This window comes from Camellia sinensis, chromosome 13 (genome assembly GCF_055761805.1).
Source record: "Camellia sinensis isolate YWXY chromosome 13, ASM5576180v1, whole genome shotgun sequence".
NCBI classification, from domain to species: Eukaryota; Viridiplantae; Streptophyta; class Magnoliopsida; order Ericales; family Theaceae; genus Camellia; species Camellia sinensis.
The window spans coordinates 39943485-39968577 of NC_138973.1; the positions used below are offsets into that span (position 1 = coordinate 39943485).

General features: G+C 33.0%; 1 protein-coding gene across 2 annotated transcripts; it reads left to right on the forward strand.

Moving 5' to 3' along the window:
* The first annotated feature begins 326 nt into the window (after positions 1-326).
* On the forward strand, positions 327-8383 carry LOC114257147 (uncharacterized). Of its 2 annotated transcripts, XM_082902056.1 has the most exons (5): positions 327-725; positions 882-986; positions 5503-6012; positions 6081-6309; positions 6395-6480. In XM_082902056.1, the coding sequence occupies exons 1-5, from the start codon at positions 525-527 to the stop codon at positions 6424-6426; spliced, it is 1077 nt and encodes a 358-aa protein (XP_082758182.1). In that variant the 5' UTR covers positions 327-524; the 3' UTR covers positions 6427-6480. The 2 variants fall into 2 exon arrangements, with proteins under 2 accessions (XP_082758182.1, XP_028052717.2); XM_028196916.2 differs by lacking the exons at positions 5503-6012; positions 6081-6309; positions 6395-6480 and adding exons at positions 7174-7515; positions 7614-8383 and having other exon boundaries at positions 344-725.
* Positions 8384-25093: the final 16710 nt, after the last annotated feature.

Sequence of the window (25093 nt, forward strand, 5' to 3'; positions counted from 1 at the left end):
TCCCGTCTCAAAAAACTCACTTTTAGCGACGGGAATTACGTGCCATCGCGAAAAGTGATTTTTTTCCCATTATTTGCGACAGGAAAAGTGCCGTCGCAAAAAACACACCTTACCGTCGCAGAAACTAATGGCGACGGTACTTACCGTCGCGAAAGCTCTTTTGCAACCCCATCTGTCGCGACCCCCCCTTACCGTCGCAAAAAGCCACATTACCGTCGCAAAAGGTATTAGCGACGGCTTCCGGGAGCATTTGCGACGGCCATTTGCCGTCGCAAAAAACAAATTTTTTTGTAGTGTATGCTGTGTTTGGTTGGGGTTTTTGGGGTGGGATTTGGAAAAGAAATGAGAAATGTAATCCTATTTATGTTTGGTTATAATAAAAAATATATGGGAAAAGAAAGGGGGTGAGAAATAAATAAAGAAATAGGAGACCTTTTAGGACATCAATTCTATTTTATATCTGTGAGAAAAGACTGGGAAAACTGAGGGGAAAAATTTATCGGGGAGAGAGAGTTTCATTGTTCATGGCTTCTCGCAGGAAACCATTCATGAGTAGCTTCAAAAAACCACCATCGACGAGTTTTGAAGATCTAACTCCGGTAGCAAACTCTGATTCGCAGAATCATTCAGCAAACCCTTCCAATCAGGGATCATCATTTGCTTCAATTGGTAATCTTCAATCAATGAACTCGATTGAAGATTCATTGCCTGGATTTTTCGATCAGGTATTTGTGCTCCTCTTTCATTTTCTCTTACCTTCTCATCAAACTCAGATCTCTATTGATTTCTACCAATTTGTTTATTTATGTTCAAGTTGCTTTACAATTTTGCTTCGAAGTGAAATTGCAGATCTAACTCTGGTAGGAATTTCTGATTCGCAGCATCATTCAGAAAATCGCTCCAATCGGGGATCATCATCTGCTTCAATTGGTGATCTTCAATCACTGAACTCGATTGATAATTCATTGCCCGAAAGTTTCGATCAGGTATTGGTGCCCCTCCTTCGTTTTCTCTTCTCCTCTCATCAAACTCAGATCTGTATTGAAAATTCCATGCATACACACACCTATATATATATATATATATATATATATTTTATTACGAATTAGAGATTATAGATACATGGATTTGTTCAGAGTAATAGAATTACCCATAGATTATATGCACAGTTTAGTAATATACATACACAGTTTCGTTTTCGATCAGGAATTAATGCATTTTTGTTGTTGATAATTATCATTGCATGATGTACATTTCACAATGACTATTGATATCAAAATGCAACCCAAAATACCCTTTAATATTCAATCGAGCAGTACTTGTAATTTGTGTTAAAAAATTTAGCTTCAATTTCTGAACAACGACAATCTCACTTTGAGGCATATAGGTATCATAATCATTACATTCAATAAAGCAATCTGTTACATACAAGTGCTTCTTAATGCCAAAGATACTTACAAATGGTCTCATAATTTATAGGGAAAAATGATGCACATCAAAACAAAAATATTTTATTTCATGAATTACTTTTTACTTATTTTTATTTACTCGTGTGGATGTTTCACCCAGAATATTACAAAAAACCATAACTTAGAAAGAACACATTTAATTTTCAATTTAGAAAAGATTTGTGTTTTTCATGTCAACCAATTAAGTTTTGCTGTGCCATTTGGTTTCAAACTAACTTTCAGCCTAACATAGAACAACTCTTTTTGTTAGAAATCTCACGCTAGCACTGTTATTAAAATGCGTTTAACACATCAATCATTTTTAAATTGATTTTCAAACCGAAAAGCACAAAAGACTTGTTCATGGATCATTTCATGTATTATAGAGAATTTCAAGTTGTGTACAATGTAAGCCATACAATATAATATTGGGATTTTTTTTTATTGTTCAATATTACGAGAATGCATGATAAGGTATTATTCATTTACATTATTTATTTAATGATAATTTCTAAACAAAGAACTAATGCATAAATATTCACATAAGCGATAAAAAAATATAAAAAATTAATAACATATAATATTTCTCTTAAATTTAAATGTTTTAGGAATTAGGATTGCTTCTCAATCTAGGAAGTTCAGATATATATAATGCTTTGGAGGCCCTGCTTTGGAGGCCCCTCTTCATGTCATCATTAAGTAACAACTCCCTAATCTATTATGAACATAGTAATAAACAAATGAAAAAATAAATTTAAAAAATATTGGTATAGTATCTCATTAGGAGGTTACAGATTTGACTTCCTCTTTCCTCCAATAACCAAAAAAAGTTTATAATTAACCAACATGAATTCTTGGAGTGGATATCATTGTCATTGAAGAAAGCATTCATTTAGGTAAGAAAACTTGATTACACAATTAGTTTTTCCATGGATTTTGACAATAAGAGGGTCCTAACACTAAGTATAACCCACTGCTGGTAGAGTTTTACTTGGCAAATACAAGAGTAAGGACTGGGAATAGGGAAAGAACAAAATTTTGGTATAATAAGTGGTGCAATAATAGATTGCTTAGTGAGGAATTTCCAAGATTGTTCCAGTTATCAGAGGACAAGGAGGATTCTGTCATGCAGTATAGGACAGTCTGGTCTGCATTAGTGACCTGGTGGGATGTGTGTTGGGCATTGAAGCCTTGCTACAATGGTGGGATGGGGTGAAGCTCAAGATGAAGGAAAGTAAAATTTGGAATATGGTGCCACTAGTGATGCTGTGGTCAGTTTGGAAGTTGAGGAATGACATGGTGTTCCCAATTTATAAATAATAATAAAATTTAAAAGAAAATCAATCAATCTTATAATCTTAAAAATAAAAACACAAACTGATAGGAACATTAAAAAAAGAGAAAAGAAAAAAGTCGAAGATGAGCAATTATGAGAAGAGAAATACATTAAATAAATATACAAATAGCTATCTTAAAAATGCATGCTTGATACACCTCAGCAATTTACAATATGACACATGTTGAAATAAATTTAGATTTAACAAAAATATAACAACAACATGGAAGTGACAAAAAAATCTTATCTTAAGAAAAGAAACTTGATCATGCTAATAATAGCACTGATGGAAAAAAAAAAAAAAAACAACAACAACAACAACACAATTAAAAAAGACCTATGAAACAATTTCCTCGCATGATGTTCAAAGTGAGCTATATGAGCAGCCAATTTGACATTTGTATCCAATATATAAAAACTTTTAGCACATACTACTCACAATCAGACAAAGAAGAAATCTAACATTGGAGAATATAATATCTTAAGAATAAGAATAATTTAGAGGCAACAAATGAATTGGTATGAATAAATGTCTGCAAGAACTGAAAATTTTAGTAGCCAACCTGACAATCCATTCTGTCAGTAAACCCACCATCTCCAGGAATATACTCTCACCAAAATCCTACAATAATTGAGAGAAGAAAGCAAATGAACACTTACTATAGATCTCATTTGGATACTGATACAAATTTATAAATTTGAGCAAAGAAATAGTGAACAAGATGCACCTTAATTTGAAAAGCTATCTTCAAGCCACTTGCAAAAAATAACCCCTAAAGTGCTATAATTGATGCAAATAAACCCAGGCATAAAGCATACCATTGAACATGCAAAAGTGCTGATATTTCTTTCCAATGAAACTGTAGAATTCAATGAAACAAGACATAATAATAATTTCAAAAAATTTATGATAAATCAAAGATAAAATAATTTAAAACATTTATTAGAAAAATTCAAAAGCAAATCACAATTAAGGGAAATGTAGAATCCAAGGAATGATATTCATCAAAAGCTAGTGGACATACACTCAGTTATGACTATATATTTTCAACTTGCATTAAGATTCAATACAGATGGAATCATGGATATGAACCTTTTATTTCCTTGGGCAACACAAGAATTCAGGTTCCTATTGAAAACAATCTTAAACTTGCATTATTAATTTACAGCCAGTTCTGTTTTCATTTCATAACAAATTCACTGTTTTAATTTTTAGTTAACATGGCACCTCTACTCATGATTTCTGGGTCCACCACTGGTTGTAGCACTCTCTGCAGTTTTCATCTTCACAAGTGATCCTGAATTAGGCATTTATGAAGCCTTTATTAGGATTAAATCCATTAGCTTCCTTTCCTGCTTAGAATGCTTGAGAAGACTGCCAAGATAGAGATGGCAGTGATACTATGACAATAAGTGGGGTTCATTTTGTGCTGCCTTTGTATGACATTTGTATCCTTTATTTTACTCTTCTTTATAAGATGGAAATTTCAATGTTTAGCTCATGTATTTCACTGCCAATGCCATTTTCTGTTTGGATCCATATGTTTGTTGTTTCTCCTTTTCTGTTGGGAGGAGGGATACACACATCTTGTTTAATTCATTATAAGTCTAATCTTTTCTAATTTGTGATTGTTAAGACATTTTCCATGTGGAACCTTAGAGGATTGAAGCCCTTCAGTGTCTACAAATGCTATCCATGCTACATTTAACATACTTGCCACATGCCTATATGAGTTAATCCTATCAACTCTAAATCTCTTGTTCTGCCACAAATTGTCCTTTTGCCCTATGCTTTTAGTCTTGAAATATGAACTGCAATTTGAGGCCTATAAAGACATATCTCTATTGAAATACAGGCTTAGTCTATACATTAATCATATATTTGGGCAATACCCTTCTGTACAGGTTTTAGCTTTAAATTGTCTATTTCTCTATTATTTATATGTACCCTGTCTGATTTTAGCTATGAGTTGTGTTTGCACTCAATTTGGGCATTTATTTTAACCTTACGTATGCACAAATTTTACCTTATTTGTGCACTGTCTCTATTGTGTAATGGTTTTCCACACTTCTACTTTGTAAGGGACCCTATATTTCAATTTTTATTTGTTTGATAATTTGGGAAACTGTATTTCATGTGCCTATGGAATAGATTTTCAGCTCGTAGTTTTTGTTGTTTCAATTAGCGAAGGTATAATGTATACAGCTCAAGGTTTTACTTGCATGACTGAACAGGTTATATAGAGCTTTACACTATACATGTGTATGTTTCAATTACATTAGGGGGTGTTTCATGTTTGGTGTAAGAAAATATTGGCATGTACATAATATAGCTAACAAATGAATATGGTTTAGTTGACAAATAAACTGTTTCATGTTGGTCTAGCAATTCCACTGTTTGAGTTGCTTCAACATCTTCACCAGTTAAAATGGTAGCTAAATAGTTGTACTGAATCAATTTACACTAAAAAAGTAAGGGAAAAGGTCACTATGAATTTACAGTTACGTTTATACACATTGTACACAACTTACTGAAGCCATCTGTCACTATCTTATCACGAAATGAAGTATCTGCTATTTTTGCAATATACCTGTAATTTCAAAATCTTGATACATTGATATCGTTCACATTGTTTTATAATATTATATCAATTTCTTTAATTTATTAGAATTATTATCAACATTTTGTTTAATTCAAGATATATTAAAAAATTGTAGATAAATGATCAAGAGGAGTGGGAAAAGTATAGAAAGTGGGCAGCCACTTGTGTAGCTATGTATGCTTCATATGCTGTCAGCCTTGTCTCAATTCTTCATTGTCGTGATCATATAAGGAGGTCAATTTCAGAACACGGAGATTATGAAAGATATGCCCTAATTAAACGGCTAACGACTTTGGAAGATGTAGATTGTCGTAGCCAGTTACGCATGAGCAAAGATGCGTTTGCCACACTAATTAGCATGCTTAAAAGAACTCAGTTTCTTAGAGACAATCCTCAAAGTAAAGTAGAAGAACAAGTTGCAAAATTCCTTCATATAATTGGCCATAATTTGAGGAACCGTACGATCAAGTTCTTTTATAGACGATCAGGTGAGACTGTTAGTCGACATTTTCATCAAGTTCTTAAAGCCATTATATCATTGGAAGATATCTTTTTAAAGCAACCTGATGGATTCAACTGCCCTCCAGAGATTAGAAACAATCCCAAGTATTGGCCTTATTTTAAGGTAGTTACATGAATGCAATTAGGGTATATAATATTATATGTTTGGATACAAATAATGAATTTTTACAGGATTGTGTTGGTGCGATTGATGGTACACATTTTCGTGTAAGAGTGCCAAACAAGGATGCACAAAGATACCGAGGACGAAAATGCTATCCCACTCAAAATGCTTTGGCTGCATGTTCTTTTGATTTAAAGTTTACATATATCCTTCCGGGATGGGAAGGATCTGCTTCAGACTCGAGAATATTAGATAATGCATTAACAAGAGAAATGGATAAATTGATCGTTCCTCAAGGTGATCACTGAACGTGTATATATGCTGATGAATATAAATCTATTTTCTTTCAAACTAACATCATTTAGTTACTTGTTGGTCCTAGGGAAATATTACTTAGTAGATGCAGGATTTTAACTAAAAACTGGGTTCCTTGCTCCATATAGAAGTACTTGTTACCATTTGAAGGAGTATAGTGTTCATCAACCAGAAAATTCTCGAGCGCTTTTCAACCTTCGTCATGCATCTTTGCGAAATGCAATTGAAAGAGCCTTTGGTGTCCTAAAGAAAAGGTTTCCAATTTTAGGAAGTGGGACAGAGCCATATTATGATGTTGACACACAAGCAGATATTGTTTTGGCCTGTTGTATTTTGCACAACTACCTCATGGGTGTTGATCCCAATGAAAGTCTTATTGAGGAGGTTGATACAGAGCTTAGAAGAGCACAAGTGCAATCTAACGTGGCTAGATCAAGTTTAGCTGAAGAATGTAGGGAAGGAGAATTGTTAAGGGAGCGAATAGCTACTGACATGTGGAGAGATTATGATATAAATCTTCAATGACAATCAAATTTTAATATGGATTTTGGAAAACAGAGAGGGGCTAGAAGGGTTATTTGATGTTCTTGTTCTTGTTCTTGTTCTTGTTCTTGTTCTTGTGATGTACCCATTATGTACTCATTTGCTTTACATCAATATAATATTTTTCTTTTGCTGATAAAACAAAAAATTGACAAGTTAATTATTATTATTTGAATGTTATCTTGGAATGAATTATATTTTAATTTGTTATTGTATTATGTGAAACATTGCGTTTGTTTGGGTGATAATTTGCTACTAGCTATGCTCTTCTTCCGATATGTTTTATGGCATTTTTGAGTGTAGGTGGAAGGTGACCAAGAATGTTCAGTAGAAATTGACAAGAAACATTTGAAATGGAATAATCAAATGGATGTTGTTCTTATTGACTCACTCTTGGACCAAATGCCCAAAGGGCAAAAAATTGGTGGTAGTTTTACATCATCTGCTTATAGAGCTGCAAGCAATGCGGTGAGTACCAAGTTTAGTGTACATTGTGATTCCAGTCATGTAAGGAATCGGTTGAAGACTTTAAAAAGGAATCTTGCAATGGCTAAAGATATGTTAACAACTGATAATGGATTTGGATATAATCATTCAACACAACTGATTGAAGCTACAGCAGGTGTATGGGCAGCTTACCTCAAGGTATATCTAATTGCCAGATTGATGTAGTTCTGTACTAGAAAATTACAATATTTGTTCATCATTATTTAATATAATATTATATATGCTATTCTCTATAGGCAAAGCCTAAAGCTTCTCAATTTCGACATGCTTCGATTCAAAACTTTCAAAAGTTATGCCAACTCTTCGAAAAGGATCGAGCAACTGGGAGTCTTACTATAGGTCCAAAAGAAAAGCGACTTCGTTGGGCTGGGCAACAAATTCTTTTGGATGATGAAAATACTGATCATACTGAGTCACTCTCAGAGAATTTTGATGGGATTGGAACTCAAGATGACCAAACTGCTGAAGTATCTTGTTCCTCTAACTCAAAGAAGAGAAAGAATAAATTAGGTGACACTCTGAGTAAGGAAATAAGGTCAATTAAGGAAGGTCTAGATGCAGTTGCAGCAGCGCTTGATCGTGGTAACCTTCGGAACTACACAAATGGACAATTATTTGAGGAGATTGAGAAGGTTAGTGGCATGAGTGATGCTTCTCGAATGAAGGTGTATCAAGTTCTTGCTAAAGAAGTGAGTGATGCTCGAGCATACCTAGAATGCCCTATTGAACGCCGAGGTCTTTGGTTGTCTGTTAAATTCGGATCTTCAATCTTTGATGCGTAGTACTATTTTTCTTTCGTTGGTACTTTTTTATTTGAATATTTCGGGGATGTGGTGAATCTATGAAAATATCATTAGGCTTGGATTTTTTGTATGTAGACTCTATTAGTTGGTGGTGAGTCTATTTTGGTAGATGAATCTGTTATTCTGATTGTGATGCATTACTGCACTATGATACATTGATGTTATGTTTTCTATATTGGTGGATGAGTCTGGTGTCTTGGTTTTGATGTTCTGCTGCTGATGCTGTCTTATGCTTTGGTTTGGTGTTCTGCACTTATGCTGTTGCTAATGCTAGCTGTCTGTAGGTGGTTGTGATGCATTGCTGCACTATGATACATTGATGTTATTTCTTTGTTTTTTTCTTTTTTTTTTTGGTAATGCTTGTGAGATTATTCTGATCATCATAATAGAACTCTTGGAGTCATCATTATGTTCAATTTAAATTGTTGTCTGTCTGTTGAATCTGCAATTCAAACTTTATCAAGTTTGGAGGGGAAGCTCTTCCACTAATATATAAATGCTTTTATATTATTGTCAAAAAAAAAGATGATCTATGTAATTTTAGTGTTTGACTATATGTTTTCACTTGTTCTGTGCTCTAGTGATTGATGTGGTTGTTATGTTCTCGTATATTTTTGGTTGGATTAGAAAAATTAGAAGAAAATAACATATATATATATATATTTGTCGAGAAAATATAATAAAGTTTTGTTTAGTTGTGATTTTTTATTTTTATCAAATTAATTTTTTATTTTTTTATTTTTTATTTTGATTGATTTTTTATTTTGATTGATTAATTTTTTATCAAATTAATATATATATATATATTTATTTATTTTTATCAAAATATAATAAATTAATTTTTTATTTTGATTGATTTTTTATTTTTTTAAAAAAATTAATTAATTTTGTTTTTTTTTTTTCTAAAAAACAAATAGCACTTTGATCATGTGCAACCTTATTTTTTATTATTGCAATTCATGACTACAATTCTGTGTGTGAAGGACAATGAGAGAGTTCATGAGAAATGATTTCTTTTCCTCCTTGGATTCCCAACACAACCAAACATAGTTGGGATTTGGAATTCTATTAATTCTTTCTCCTTTTCCTTTTATTTCCATTTCCCTTTTCATTTCCCTTCCCAAATCCCCCAACCAAATACAGAGTTTCTGACATAGTACAAAGTTAGTGGGTTAGAGTCATCATTTTATTTTGTTTTGTTTTTGTTTTTTTTTTTTTTTTTTTGTTGTAGGAATCCAATTATGATATGACAGGATATCACCATAAATAAACAAGTTAGTGTGAAACAAGCATAATAGGAAATTGACACAGAAGATAATAATTTAATAAAGAATTAGTTATATAATTTAATATTATTTTTACTAATGGATGTTATGATTCTTTTTTATCAAAAAAAAAATTATTAATGAAAAAAAATAAAAACATATGATATTACATCAATAATGGATGTCATGATATGGTTAAATCGCTTATGTAACAGCATAAAATGGAATAAAAAATATGAAAAATACAAATTTAGGATAAACATAGCATCTTTATTTTTTTTTCTTATTTCAAATAATTTTTTCCTTTTATTTACTATTTTAGAGTCAATTGTAAATCAAAAATTAAATAAAAAACTAAATTTTAATTTTTTTAAATTGGATAAATGGAATTAGAGTTAGGCAATCTAGTACAAATTCATTTTATAAAACTTAATTAATGAAGAAATTTTTTTAACATTTACATATACTAATTTAAAATAAAATATATGGCTCTATTTTGAACCATTTTCAAACGAGTTTTCCACTTGGTAGTTTGAATATGATGTTTGGATAGATTTGTGGAATTAATTTTTCACAATTCTGTAGAAAACTCTGTTTGAGAACGCAATTTTCGAATTTTTTTTTCGAAATTTTGCCTAACCGGTCGTCTCACAGGACATCCCATTGGTCGTTCGGCCGGTTGACGGTAGCAGTGCAATTTTTTTTTTTTTTTTGCAATTAATATGTTAATTTTTATATTTTTGAAAAAATTATTTTTTGAATTTTTTAAAATTTTTTATGTGCTTTAATAAAATTTTGAGTTGTATGTTTTGTTATGAATTGTAAGTTTTTGTATCAAATGTCACATCAAAAATTGCCCACTCAATTCAAAACTCTTTTCAAAACAATTTTCAAAACTCTTTCACCAAACCAATTTTTCACACTCAAATCATAATTTCAAAACTCACAAACTCAAAATACAACTCATACTTTCAAATCATAGTTACAAAACTCTACCAAATGCAACTTATATTTTTTGACTTGACGAATTAACTAACACAATATGAATTTAAAATAATATGACAAGATAATACAAAAAAATAAATAAGTTGAGCCAATGTTGTAAATATTCTAACACAAATCCCAAATAATCACTATAAGAAAAGTGGGCTTAAGAGACGAAACTTTTTGCGATGGCGCATTTGTCGTCGTAAAAAGTGACTTTTTGAGACGGCACAACTTGCCGTCGCAAAAAAATGTAACTTTTTGAGACAGCATAACTTGCCGTCGCAAAAGAATAGAGTATTTGCGATGGCAGAAAATGCTATCTCGAAAAAGGAGAGTATTTGCTGCCGCAGAAATTGCTATTGCAAAAAAAAAAAGAGTATTTGTGACGGCACCCGCTGTAGTCGCAAAAAAAAAAAAAAAAAGAAGAGTTTTTTTGCGACTGTAATAAGTACCGTTGAAAAAAAAAAGAAGTAAAATATATACATACATATATATATTGTGGCTTTGAGATGGCTTCATATATATACAGTCACAAAATGGTTTAAATAAATGCAACGGTATTTTTTTGTCACCAAAAAAAATTTTAAAAAAATGACGTCATCTTACTCTTTTGATATAACATTTTTCTTTTTATCAATTTTTTCATCTTCCTATCTCTCTGTCTCTGTCTCTATCTCTCTTCTCTTTCTCTCTTTCACTCATCACTCTTCTCTGTCTGTCTCTGTCTCTCTTTCTCTCTCTGTCTCTGTCTCTCTTCTCTTTCTCTCTCTCACTCATCACTCTTCTCTGTCTGTCTGTCTAGCCCTTTCTCTCGCCCATCTCTCTTCTCTCTCTTTTCTCTTTATCTCTCTCGCTCTCTCGCCCATCTTTCTCTGTGTCTCTCTCGTTTATCTCTTTTCGCTATTTTTTTTCTCTCTCTCTTTTTGTCTGTCTCTTTTCACCAATTTTTTTATCTTCCTCTCTCTATTCTCTTTCTCTCTCTCACTCATCACTCTTCTCTGTTTGTCTATCTGTTTCTCTCTTTCTCTCTTTGTTTCTCTCACTCATCTATCTCTTCTCTCATATCTTTTCGTTCTCATTCATCTCTCTTTTCTCGCTCATCTTCCTTCTCTCTATCTCTTTTTGTCTCTTTCATTCATCTCTCTTCTCTCCATGTCTCTCTCGCTCATCTCTCTTCTCTCTATCTCTCTCTCTGTCTCTCTCGTTCATCTATCTTCTCTCTATCTCTCTCTCTGTCTCTCTCGTTCATCTATCTTCTCTCTATCTCTCTCTGTCTCTCTCGTTCATCTCTCTTCTCTCTATGTCTCTTTTTTTGTTTCTCACTCTCTATCTCTTTCTCTTTTTGTCTCTCTCTCTCTCTCTTCTCTTTGTCTCTCTCTCACTCATCACTCATCACTCTTCTGTGTCTGTGTGTCTTTGTCTCTGTCTCTATCTCTCTTTGTCTCTCGCTCATCTCTATTCTTTCTCTATCTCTCTCGCTCATCTCTCTCTTTGTCTCTCTCGCTCTCTTTTTCTATGTCTTTTTCTCGATCATCTCTTTTCACTCTATTTCTCTCTCTCTCTTTGTCTATCTCTCACTCATCTCTTGTTTCTCTCTCTTTTTCTGTCTGTCTCTGTCTCTATCTCTTTCTTTCTCTGTTTCTCTCTATGTCTCTCTCTCACCCATCACTCTTCTCTTTCTCTTTCTCTCTTTGTGTCTGTTTGTCTGTCTCTCTCCCCCATTGTGTTCACCTTGCTCACTCTCTTTCTCTCCTCTTCTCTATTTACCGAGCTCTCAACTACAAGAAAATGCACTTTTAGCGATCACTCTGTCTCTCTCTCGCTCATCACTTTGTCTCTGTCTCTGTCTCTCTATCTCTTTTCTTTATCTGTTTCTCACTCACCTCTTCTCTATCTCTCTGTCTCTCTCTCGCCCATCTCCTTTGCCACATTCACCACTACTACAAATTTCATTCCACTACCACCATTATTACCACTGTTGTCACTCTACCTTTACGACTACCATTACTACCACCATCGCTACCATTTCACTACTACTACTAGTACTACTACTACTACTACTGTTACCTCTCCTCCACCACCGCCACTCCATCTCCTCTACCACTACCACAACTTCACCACTAATCTCCTTCGCCATCACTACCGCCACCATCACCTCTTATTCACCACCTTCACCACTACTGCCGCTCCCTCTCTTCTACCACAAAAAATTAGCTATTGATTTTTAGTAACAAAAAAAAAATGGGCCACAAAAAAATATTTTGCATTGACCGTAAAAAATTAACTTTATTTTAACGAAAAATATTTTTCATTAAAATATTACCTTAACTTCTACCCAATAAAAAAAATTCATTAAAATAAAAATAAAACAAATTTATCCCATTTTTTTCACTGACTCAGCCGACCCGCCCACCCGCCTAAATAATTTCCCCCATTTTGTCCCGTCTTTTCCCTTTTTTTTTTCATTTCCTTTCAGGTTGTAGAGCCCTAAGTTTCGAAACAACTCTCTCTCTCTCTCTCACGAAGGTGAGCGACGAGCAGCGATCGGCGATCGGCGACAGTGGTGGCTAGCGACGATCGGCGATCGACGACAATGGCGGGGAGCAGCGATTGAATCATCGATTTGAAGGTATTCTATCGATTCAAAGGTATTCGAAGGTATTCTTTCGATCAAATCATTGATTAAGGTGAATTTGTTTATCTTGATTGCCCGATGTTTTGCTTTGTTTATTTTGAGAGGTGAAATTTTGTGTACCAAATGCCACTGCTTATCAGAATTTTTCTGACCAACCAAACGGGTATTTAAGGTTTTCGTCAGAATCAAATTGGTTGAGTATGGTTAAAGTGATTGAAAACCCACTGAAAATTTGTGAAAATGCTATTTGTCTTCAAAATCTTTGCTATAATACTCTAATGTAGATTTTGTCTGCAAATTCTTTGCTATAATGCTAATCCATGTATTGTGGTTGTACTTATTGTGAAAAGACCTGTTTTTATAATTAACATTATTTTTTGTCTTTGCTGTGTAGTTTGGTTCTCAGGGTTTGGACTTCGTGCCTTTGAATAGGTTTAGGTTTTTGGTGTAAAGTTGTTAGATCTCTTTTCTGGTATATTGGATAGGCACTCCCTCAAGCCTTTACTTCAATCAATAAATCTTTTAGTTATTAAAATAAATAAAAAAAGGTATAACCTACTCTTCACACTTGTATGGACACAAAAAACACAAATCCACTTTACTTCACTTTACTGTTATCACTGTTATAATGTATTCTGTGTATTCTGAATTAACACAATCATAAATTATTTGGCTTGGTCCCAGAATATTACCGATGATGATCTGAAGGCACTAGTGTCAGATGTAGCTTTTCAGCCACAAGTTGTTTGGAAGCTTGGAGATGTTCAAGTATGCATAGACTCTCGAGTTTCAACTTAGTCATTCATTTTTCATTTAAGCTATAACAATTAGTTGGAAGTGACCTGACAAACAGGTTATATGTGGAACTCTTGGTCTTCCTATGGCAACTGTTAAACTCATTGATGCAGAGGGGGAAGAGCATATTGCTTATGCAAATGAAACAAGGCCTGTTGATTCAGCTTACAAGGCTGTTGATCACATTGTGAAGGTTTGAAATAGAAAACTTGCTATTTTCTTTCCCCACAATCTTACTATAAGGTTTAGGACTTAAAGACACTTGCACAAAGATGCACCCTCTTCTGTGAGTGGAAGAAGGATAAAGGGATACCTTTATGCCAGATAAAAGGTCTAAATATATGGATATGGGCTGAAAAATGTGGAGCCATATGGGGGAGCTTATATTTCCACACACTACTTTCTTTCAGTTCACACATCATTTTTCATTCGGATATCATCTTCCGAACAAAACTACTTGATAGCCAAAACCTATTTTTTAGAAATCAGTTTCTGAACCAAAACCTATAGTTCTGACAACTTCAACTTCTCCAACAGACAGTTCCATCGCAAGTGTATTCAAGGCTGAAAATTTTTGAAGCAAAAAATATGTCTGAGTTGTTTCCAGATCAACATGACTAATGGGCAAAGCCCTAAAACATTGATTATTTTGATTATCATGAAATTTAATCCTCTATCACAATAATTTTATCCCTATAAGTACCTATATGTTGTACTTCTTAATTTGTTATTATATCCATGGGCAATATATTTTCCTTGAAATAGATATGCCAAATTTAGAAATTTGACTTAGCATTATCATAATCTAATGATAAGGGGGCATGTGTTTGATTCGGTCCTAAATTAAAATTATATATTAATAAAAGTAGGAAAATTGTCAATGGATAGGAAAATTGTAATATACACTTTATTAAGAAATACATATACATTTTTTTTAAAACTACATTATAATTATTCATAATAATTTTCTAACGTTCATAACAAAACTATAATATCACTTTGTAACTATTTCCATTGAGGAAATTATTATTTCTAATAATCTCAACCATTTTTGGGGGCTTACATAGACCATAGTTGTCAAATCGGGATTCGTATCGTGAATCGAAATGGCCTTGTATCGAATCGCGAATCGTAAAGATTCGGTCACTTTTTTAAATTACTTAAAAGCATATATCTACACATTTAGATGATAAATATAGTTTATGAATATGAAATAATTAGACTTAAATCAATGAAAATGTTATTTTGAATGATAATCACGTAGTTTAATAGGTAAGAAGTTAACAAAAGTTCCTATATAAAATCACTATCTTACCTTTTTTCTTTTTTAGATATTTCTTATCAACCATTCTTAATAAAGATAATAACCAAATTGACAAATTATCAATTTTCAAGGTAACAATAATTAACAATGATATTGATATTTGGATAATAAGTATACATACTTTTCTAAGTAATAGCAAGTAAATAATAAGAAAGAATTATTTAAAATCTTTTATCTTAAAGCCTAAAACATTTTAAAAGGTATAATTGACCTCACACATTCAATATTCAATTTAATAAAATAGAAATGGATAATTCATAGTGTAATTTTAATCTTAAATATCTTTAGAAGATATATTACGTTTTTTAGGGGGGGGGAAATGAGAAGAAAGGTTATAAATATGTTAGATTTGACTGAATCTAATTGGATTCTATTAAAAATTTCATGATCATTAAAATAATAATAAATCATGTATATGTGTTGATTATCTTGCTACTAAATGCTATTAGAAGTTATATTATGTCATTTTCACTAAAAAGATGGCGAAAAAAAAGTCAAAAATATGTTGGACACAATAATGTAAAAAATTGCATGAATCGTAAATGGTGAATCGAATCGTGAATCGATTGTGAATCGTGCGATTCACTAGAGATTCACCTCCAAAATAGATTCACCTATAGATTCGTATCGATTTTGCAAAAATTACGAATCGAATCGTGAATGGAATCGCGAATCGTAAGATTCTGATAACAGAGACATAGACATATATGAAGCAATGAGAGAATTTGAAAAGAAAAAAAAAATTGAACTAGAAAAAAATAATGTGGAGCAGTTAAGAAAAACATATTTACAAAATAAGTGTAACTAAAATGAAAATGTTTAGATGGATGGGTGGGGGACTGAATCTGTTTACTTTATGAATCTGTTTCCTAGTCATAGTTGAAGTGTACCATGTGGTGTAAATTGGCCATAGGGTTATTTTAGCTGCAATGTTTTCTTTGATCATTTTAGCTGCTTGACTACTCTCTCTCTCTCTCTCAGTTTCTTTTTCCTTTTTCCTTTTATACATGAATATACCATAAAACTTTTGGGCACATCATTCCCCAACATGGCAACAACTGAGGTATGGAATGCACACGTAATTCTAACACCATCTTCTCTCAGGATATCACTTATTTGGTGAGCTTTGAAGGTAACCCAATTTCTAAGTCGACTGTTTGAGTCAAGAAATGATCTTTCCACATTTAAGAATCACATGCGAGATTTCCTTGTGTAGTCAAAAGAGTTCTCAGCACAGGTAAACACCAGCATAACTTATTTCCATAGCTTAATTTTCTCAGAAATGCAGTTGTTCTCTTTGTTGATTAAGATGTTTAATTATCAATGTAGGATTTGATGACTAACAAAAAAAAATGTTGTATTTGATGTTGTTAGGAGTTAGAGCCGGATTTCGATCTAGGCAAATTAGTTCTTTAAGAAACTTAGAATTTGAGGTGTTGACTCTCCAAAATCACCAAATGGTGTCGGATTAGCACGAAACTTGGCACACACGACCGCCTAGGCATGAGAGACTTATAGGAGAAGACGAGGCTCAAATTGGGTTCCTGGTTTGGGAATTAGAGTCGGATTTCAGTCTAGGCAAACTAGTTCCTTAAGAAATCTTGAATTCGACGTGTTGATACCCCAAAATCACCAAATGGTGTCGGATTAGCACGAAACTTGACACACATGACCGCCTAGGCACGAGAGAGTTGTCGGAGAAGACGAGACTCGAATTGGGTTCCGATTTAGGAATTAGAGTCGAATTTCGGTCTAGGCAAACTAGTTTCTTAAGAAATCTTGAATTCGAGGTGTTGATACCCCAAAATCACCAAATGGTGTAGGATTAGCACAAAAATTGGCACACACGACCGGTTAGGCACGAGAGACTTATGGGAGAAGACGGGGCTCGAATCAGGTTCCCGGTTTGAGAATTAAAGCCGAATTTCGGTCTAGGCAAACTAGTTCCTTAAGAAATTTAAATTCGAGATGTTGATGCCCCAAAATCGCCAAGCGGCGTCAGTTTGGCACAAAACTTGGCACACACGACCGACTAGGCATGAGAGACTTGTGGGAGAAGACGGGACTCCAATCGGGTTCCCAGTTTGGGAGTTAGAGTCCGATTTCACTCTAGACAAACTAATTCCTTAAGAAACTTGAATTCGAGGTGTTGACACCCCAAAATCACCAAACGGGGTCGGATTGGCATGAAACTTTGCACATACGACCGTCTAGGCATGAGAGACTTGTGGGATAAGACGGGACTCAAATTGGGTTCTCGATTTGGGAGTTAGAGCCAGATGTCGATTTAGGCGAACTAGTTCCTTAAGAAATTTGAATTCGAGGTGTTGATGCCCCAAAATCACCAAACGACATCGGTTTGGCATGAAACCTGGCACACACGACCGCCGAGGCACGAGAGACTTGTGGGAGAAGATGAGACTCCAATCGGGTTCCCGGATTGAGTGTTAGAGCTGGATTTCGATCTAGGCAAACTAGTTCCTTAAAAAACTTGAATTCGAGGTGTTGATGCTCCAAAATCGCCAAATGGCATCAATTTGGCACGAAACTTGGCACACATGACCACCTAGGCATGAGAAACTTGTGGGAGAAGACGAGACTCCAATCGGGTTCCTGATTTGGGAGTTAGAACCGAATTTCACTCTAGGTAAACTAATTTATTAAGAAATTTGAATTGGAGGTGTTGATACCCCAAAATTTCCAAATGGCATCGGTTTAGCACGAAACTTGGCACATACGACCGCCTAGGCATGAGAGACTAATGGGATAAGATGGGACTCAAATCGGGTTCCCGGTTTGGGAGTTAGAGCCGAATTTCGGTCTAGGCAAACTAATTCTTCAAGAAATTTGAATTGGAGGTGTTGACGCTCAAAAATCACCAAACGACGTCGGTTTAGCACGAAACATGGCACACACGATCGTCTAGGCACGAGAGACTTGTGGGAGAAGATGGGACTCCAATTGGGTTCCCGGTTTGGGAGTTAGAGCCGGATTTCAATCTAGGCAAATTAGTTCCTGAGAAACTTGAATTGGAGCTATTGACGCCTTAAAATCACCAAACGACGTTGGTTTAGCACGAAATATTGCACACACGACCGCCTAGGCACGAGAGACTTGTGAGAGAAGATATGACTCAAATCGGGTTCCCGATTTGGGAGTTAGAGCCGGATTTCTATCTTGGCAAACTAGTTTATTAAGAAATTTAAATTGGAGGTGTTGACGCCCCAAAATCTCCAAACGGCGTCGGTTTAGCACGAAACTTGGCACACACGACCGCCTAGGCACAAGAGACTTGTGGGAGAAAACGGGACTTCAATTGGGTTCTCGTTTTGGGAGTTAGAGCGGTGATTTCACTCTAGGCAAACTAGTTCTTTAAGAAACTTGAATTCGAGGTGTTAACGTTCCAAAATCACCAAACGGCGTCGGTTTAGCACAAAACTTGGCACATACGACCGTCTAAGCACGAGAGACTTGTGGGATAAGACGGGACTCCAATCGGGTTCCCGGTTTGAGAGTTAGAGCCGGATTTCACTTTAGGCAAACTAGTTCATTAAGAAATTTGAATTGGAGGTGTTGACGCCCCAAAATCTCCAAATGGCATCGGATTAGCACGAAACTTGGTACACACAACCGCCTAGGCACAAGAGACTTGTGGGAGAAGACGGGACTCAAATCGGGTTCCCGGTTTGGGAGTTAGAGCCGGATTTCGGTCTTGGCAAACTAATTTATTAAGAAATTTGAATTAGAGGTGTTGACGCCCCAAAATCTCCAAACGGCGTTGGCTTAGCACGAAACTAGGCACATACGACCGCCTAGGCACAAGAGACTTGTGCGAGAAGATGGGACTCCAATCGGGTTCCCGGTTTGGGAGTTAGAGCCGGATTTCGGTCTAGGCAAACTAGTTTATTAAGAAATTTGAATTGGAGGTGTTGACGCCCCAAAATCTTCAAAGGGCGTCGGTTTAGCACAAAACTTGGCGCACACGACCGCCTAGGCACGAGAGACTTGTGGGAGAAGACGGGACTCCAATCGGGTTCTCAGTTTAGGAGTTAGAGTTGGATTCATGTCTAGCCAAAATTATTTACTTAATTATCTTTGTAATTATATAGTAGTTAATTTTTTATGTTTTTTTTGTAATTAAAATATTAACATATAGTTACATTGTCATTAATTATTTTTATTTTTTGTTTTTAGATATTTTCCAAGTAGCAGTTTGCTTCTTGTGGAATGTAGGCATGTGAAGATTGCGATTTATTTTTGTTTTTGTTACTCACAGAATAATCATGAGGAAAACTTTTGTTTTTGATTTACGTTATTTTGAATTGTGAACAACATTATGTATTTAAACATTGTATATGTATTATGCAATATTATGTAGTGGGATAACTTTGCTAATGTGTTGTAATGAGGCTCTGTTTGGCAAGAGCTAAACGGGACTTTTTTGGCTATTTTAGCCACAAAAGACAAAATAGGCTATTTTAGCCACAAAAAATAAAATATCACATCCAACCCATAATCATTACATTCTTCTCTCACAAAACAAGCCAAAAAAATCAAAAAGCCAAAAAGCCCTTCCCAAACCAAACTTTTTAGCTCAGGCTAAAATAGCCAAAAAAGTTAAAAAGTCAAAAAGCCAACCCACTTCCCAAACGGAGGCTGAATGAATGCAAGAATATTTTTATTATGGATGAATTGAAATTTTTATACTGAAATTTTTATATTATTATGTAATTATTGATTTCTTTTTCAATTATTTTTCATTTAATAGAGGTAATTTTCATATTTTTAATAATTTTATTGCAGATTTTTTTTTTTTTTTTTTTTTTTTTTGGAGACAGCACCACATTGCCGTCACAAATGATATTGGCATAGTTGAGACAAAAGCCTTTTGCGACGATATTCTTTGCTGTCGCAAATAATCTTTTAGTGACGGCATATCGTGATGCCTCAAATATTTTTTTAGCGACGGCAGGTATCCCATCGCAATAAAAATTCTTTAGCGACGACATTTTTGCTGTCACAAATAACACCTTTAGCGACGACAACATAGTGCTATCTCAAAAAAATTTAGGTTGCGTTTGGTAAAATTTTGTAAATATGATTTGAGAGTATGAGTTGTATTTTGAGTTTGTGAGTTGTGGAATTATGATTTGAGTATAGAAAATTTGTTTGGTTATGATTTTTGAAAAGAGTGTTGAATTGAGTTTTGAATTGAGTGTGGAATTGAGTTTTGAAAGTTTGATTTGACATGTGAAGTAAGAAAATTTGTGTTAGTTATGAGTTTTGAAAATAGTTTTCAAAACTTAATTCAAATTATTATAACTCATAACAAAACACACTACTTTCACACTATTGAAAATTCTAATCAACACTTATAATCAAACTCTTTTTAAAATTCTATTAAAAAAATTATTATTAACAAAAAAATAACATTAATCAATTTTTTAATTGAAAGTACTACAAAAGAAACATTTTTTTTCAAAATAAATATTCAAAAAATTTAAATCATAAATATTTAAATAATTTTAAAAAATTTAAAAATTTAATAAGTAAAAAATTAAAATAAATATTCAAAAAATTTAAATCGTAAAAATTTAAATATTTAAAAATTTTAAATAATTTAAAATGTTAATATTTTAAATTTAGAAACAACTCTACACTCAAATCGTAACCAAACATATAAAACAAAACTCAATTAAAAAATTATTTTTAAAACTCATAACAAACACATAACTCGAAACTATATACTACTTTCACAACTCTACACTCAAATAGTAACCAAATATGTAACAAAAAAATTAAAATATTTAAAAATATTTTTATAAAATAGAGTTTGAATTTATTTTTATAAAATATTTTAAAATTTAAAAAATTAAAATCGTAATATTTTGAAATTAAAATATTCAAAAATATTCAAAAATTTTAAAATTTTAAAAAATCGTAACATATTTAAATATTAAAATATTTAAAATCTTAACAAAATTAAAATATTTCAAAAATATTTAAATATTTAAAATATTAAAATATTGATTTGAATTGAGTTTTGAAAAGAGTTTTGAATTATGTGTTTAGTTATAAGTTTTGAAAAGTAATGATTATGTTTTGAATTGAGTTTTGAAAAATGTGTGTAGAATTATAATTTGAAAGCTCCAAACAAATAACACACTCAAATCAATGGGTAGAATTATATTTTGAGAGGCTTACCAAACGGAGCCTTAGATTTTTTCATATTAATGGCGACGGCAAAATTCCGTCGCAAAAAAAAGGCGACGGCAATGTGCCATCGCTAAAACTTTTTTGCAACTCCTTTTGTTACGACTCCCCATTTGCCGTCGCTAAAAGTCATCTGTTGTCGCAAAAAATCTTTTGAGATGACATTTTGAGTATTTGCGACGGCATTTTGCCGTCGCAAAAAGTCAAATTTTTTGTAGTGAATACAAAACAAATATAATCAACACAACACAATTCTCACCCCTAGCCATACCAAAAACAACACTCCAATCTCTTCCTCCTTATCAATCAAACATCGGATAAAAAATCGGATGAATATGTTCTCTCTGCTCTTGGCCAGAGTAAAAATGAGCTTTTATGGGTTGGTACGGGTGTACCAAAAGGATAATTTTAGTGATGAGTGTGTATTAATTTGTGGGTGCAAAGATGAGAACAATATTAGCGAGTGGGACACGCTACACAGTACCACACATCCACAAAAACCATCTATATTACCACAAACTATTACCGTATCATCTACTGTCCCAGAAGAATTTATCCAAAAATTTTTGTGTAGTGTGTTTGCGTATTATTTTTAGTACAAGTATACTGTAATAGAAGAATCTACCCAATTTTTTGTGGGGCAGTAATACTACAAACCAGATCTAAGTATCTATAAATTATTTAAAATTATCATTTTGTGGTTCAGGTTTATTCTACACATGGACTCCACACTATACAAATTCAATCTCAACCAACTGTCATTTGGGATAAATTTGGGGCACATAAGTGGGGTTCCTAGCATTTTTCTTTTTTATATAGTGTGTCTATGTATTAGAGATTGAATTGGTATAGTATATGAGTCAAATACAAATAAATTCGAGCTATAGATTGATGTATCTAGATAAAATTCAGGATAAAATTTCTCAATTCATAATATTACTGTTATTTTTTAAGGCGGTAACTTGAAAAAAAAAACGTCATTTCCTTCGAAAGATATTTTCAGTTGAAAGTAGGGAGCACAAGTTTCTTTGTGAAACAAACCCTCTTTCAAAAAAAAAAAAAAATAGCGATTAGGTAAAGAGATAACTTGATTGCCTTCTATTCTATATGACCTTTGTTGTCACAGTTTCTCATTTTTCTTTTACACGAAACAAAAAACTTGTTATAAAAATTTAAGTTGCTTTTGGAATCCAATTAAAAATTTCATTTTTTTAAAAATTTTTGTCTTTAGTAATTTTTATTTTATTTTTTTTCAAATTGTGTTTGAATTGTCTTTAGTACGTCTAGGAAGATTTAAAAAGTAATAATTAGTGTGTTTGATTTTAATTTTCTGAAAATTAAATTTTTTATTTTTTGTATTTTTTTTTGTTTTTAGTGAATAATTTTAAAATTTGGAGCAAATTTTTTTTTTTTTTACTTTTTTATGTGCACCTTTCTTTGATGTATCTAAAAAGTAAAATATTTGTAAAAAAAATATTTTAAAAAATCAACAAATACACAATAATGCGAAAAATGTACTGAATTTTTTTATTTTTTTATTTTTAGTATTTAGTGAATTTTTTTTAAAAAAATCACAAATATTATATTTTTTAAGTATATTTACATTAGGTTGTATCCAAAAATTAAAATAATTTCTTAAAGTATTATAAAAATTCAGTAAAAACAAAAAAAAATACGAAAAATAAAAATGTTCAATTTCTGAAAAGTGAATCCTGAAAATCATAATCAAATTATTTTTAAAAATTCAAAAAAAGTTCATCAAAGACCAAAAAAAAAATTGGGGGGGGGGGGGGGGGTTAGTGGACTATATGTGTGTATATATATATATTAGTGCATCAAATTGAGTAGAACTTAAAAGTATAAATTTTTAATAATTTTTTTAATAAGAAAATTCACTAAAAAGAAAAAAAAAAAAAAGTCTTTAAAAATCAATCCTAAGCACACCTTTAGTAAAAACGAACAATATACCTAATTCAACTGCATCCACTCGAATATACAAGTTTAATCTCCCATTAGAGAACACTCATACCATGTGACACAAATGCCCCCTACTCGTGCAAGCCAAGCAGGAACAATTTCTAAAGCACTTGTCCTTGCACGCTTCATTACTTATGTTCATCTCTAATGTGCTGCACCGAGGTATTAGGAATCTTTACACGTGTGCAACTTTGACGAACCCTTCGCCGTTATTGCACATAGCAAGTGTGGCACGCTTCCTCTTGCATCCGGCTGACCCATCTTGTAAATATCAGTCACCTGCCAACCGGGGCTCTTATCCTGGGAGGCACGTGCACTCGAACAAACTACCATTGTTTGGGTCACCATATGGATCACACGGATTCTTAGGAGCCGATCGACCAAAACCTGACCCATCTACTAGGTGTCCTAGTTCCGCGTACTCCGTTGTAAATACCCTAATTCATCCAAAAACACTAATGATACAATTGAGAAATTAATTGGACGGTACATCACAAAGAGCTCTTCATTGTTGCCAACATATAACTAGCATTCAATATGAAATTGGGTGACATCTCTGCTATGCCACTCCAATTGTCACCGATCCGTGGCCCGGTTCTCCATAACCGGGTTGGGCCCTTGTGCAAGAATGACTGGGGCAACCCACTGGGGTCCATCCGGTTCTCCATAACCGGGTTGGGCTCTTGTGCAAGAATAACTGGGGCAACCCGAGTCATCATGTGACTTCCAAGATGTCAGGAAGTGGTACAAGCCTGTCTTCCGATCCAGCCCAAGTTTCATGCTTGGTAGTCAATTGTTTGTGATTCTCTTCTAATTGAGCAATTTATTCTATTATTATTGTGTTTACATTAGATAAGATAGTCAATGAAATTGACTGAGGAACATGGTAAAATTGGGGGTAACTACACCACAGTGGAATGCATAAAAAAAGAAATGCATACAAATCCATAAAATATATATATATATATATATATATAATTATTAATATTTATATAATTTTTTTATTAATTTATAATTAATTTTTCAAATATTTACTAATGTGATATTTTTTCATAAAATTGTACACTTGGATAAGAATTACCTTTCAACTCACGGATACAGTCACCACCACCAATCAATAATTAAACAGTGATACTGAGAACTCAGAAAAATAAATAAATAAATAAAACTTAGAAAATGAAATTAATGGATAGGATTTACTCAAAATTCAGTCTTGCAACAATAACTTTAAGCACACACGGTAGATTTATGGGTAAAATACAAATGAGCAAATTATATTGGTAGTTTTTACATTTTGTCATTTGTATCGTTTTAGTCATTCTACTTTTAATTAACTCAATTTTGATCCTTAATTTTAAATTTTGTATCAATTTGATCTAATTGATAATGTCATTAGTGTTTTCGATGGAAAATAATCACTAAATGGAAAATAATCAATAAATTTAAAATTTTATTCAAAAAAAAGGACACATATCATTTATATGTATATTTTTTTATAAAAAATGCTAAGAATTGTAATCAATTAGACTAAATTGAAATAAAATCATAAATTCATTGTCAAAATTGAACGAATTGAAATTACGGGAATAAAATAACACAAGAACCAAAGTACAAGGACTACTAGTGCAATTTTCTCAATACAAATACACCTTTTGAGATTTATTTAAAATGCAAATTGATCCTTATGGTTTTGAAAATTATAAATACTCCCATGTCA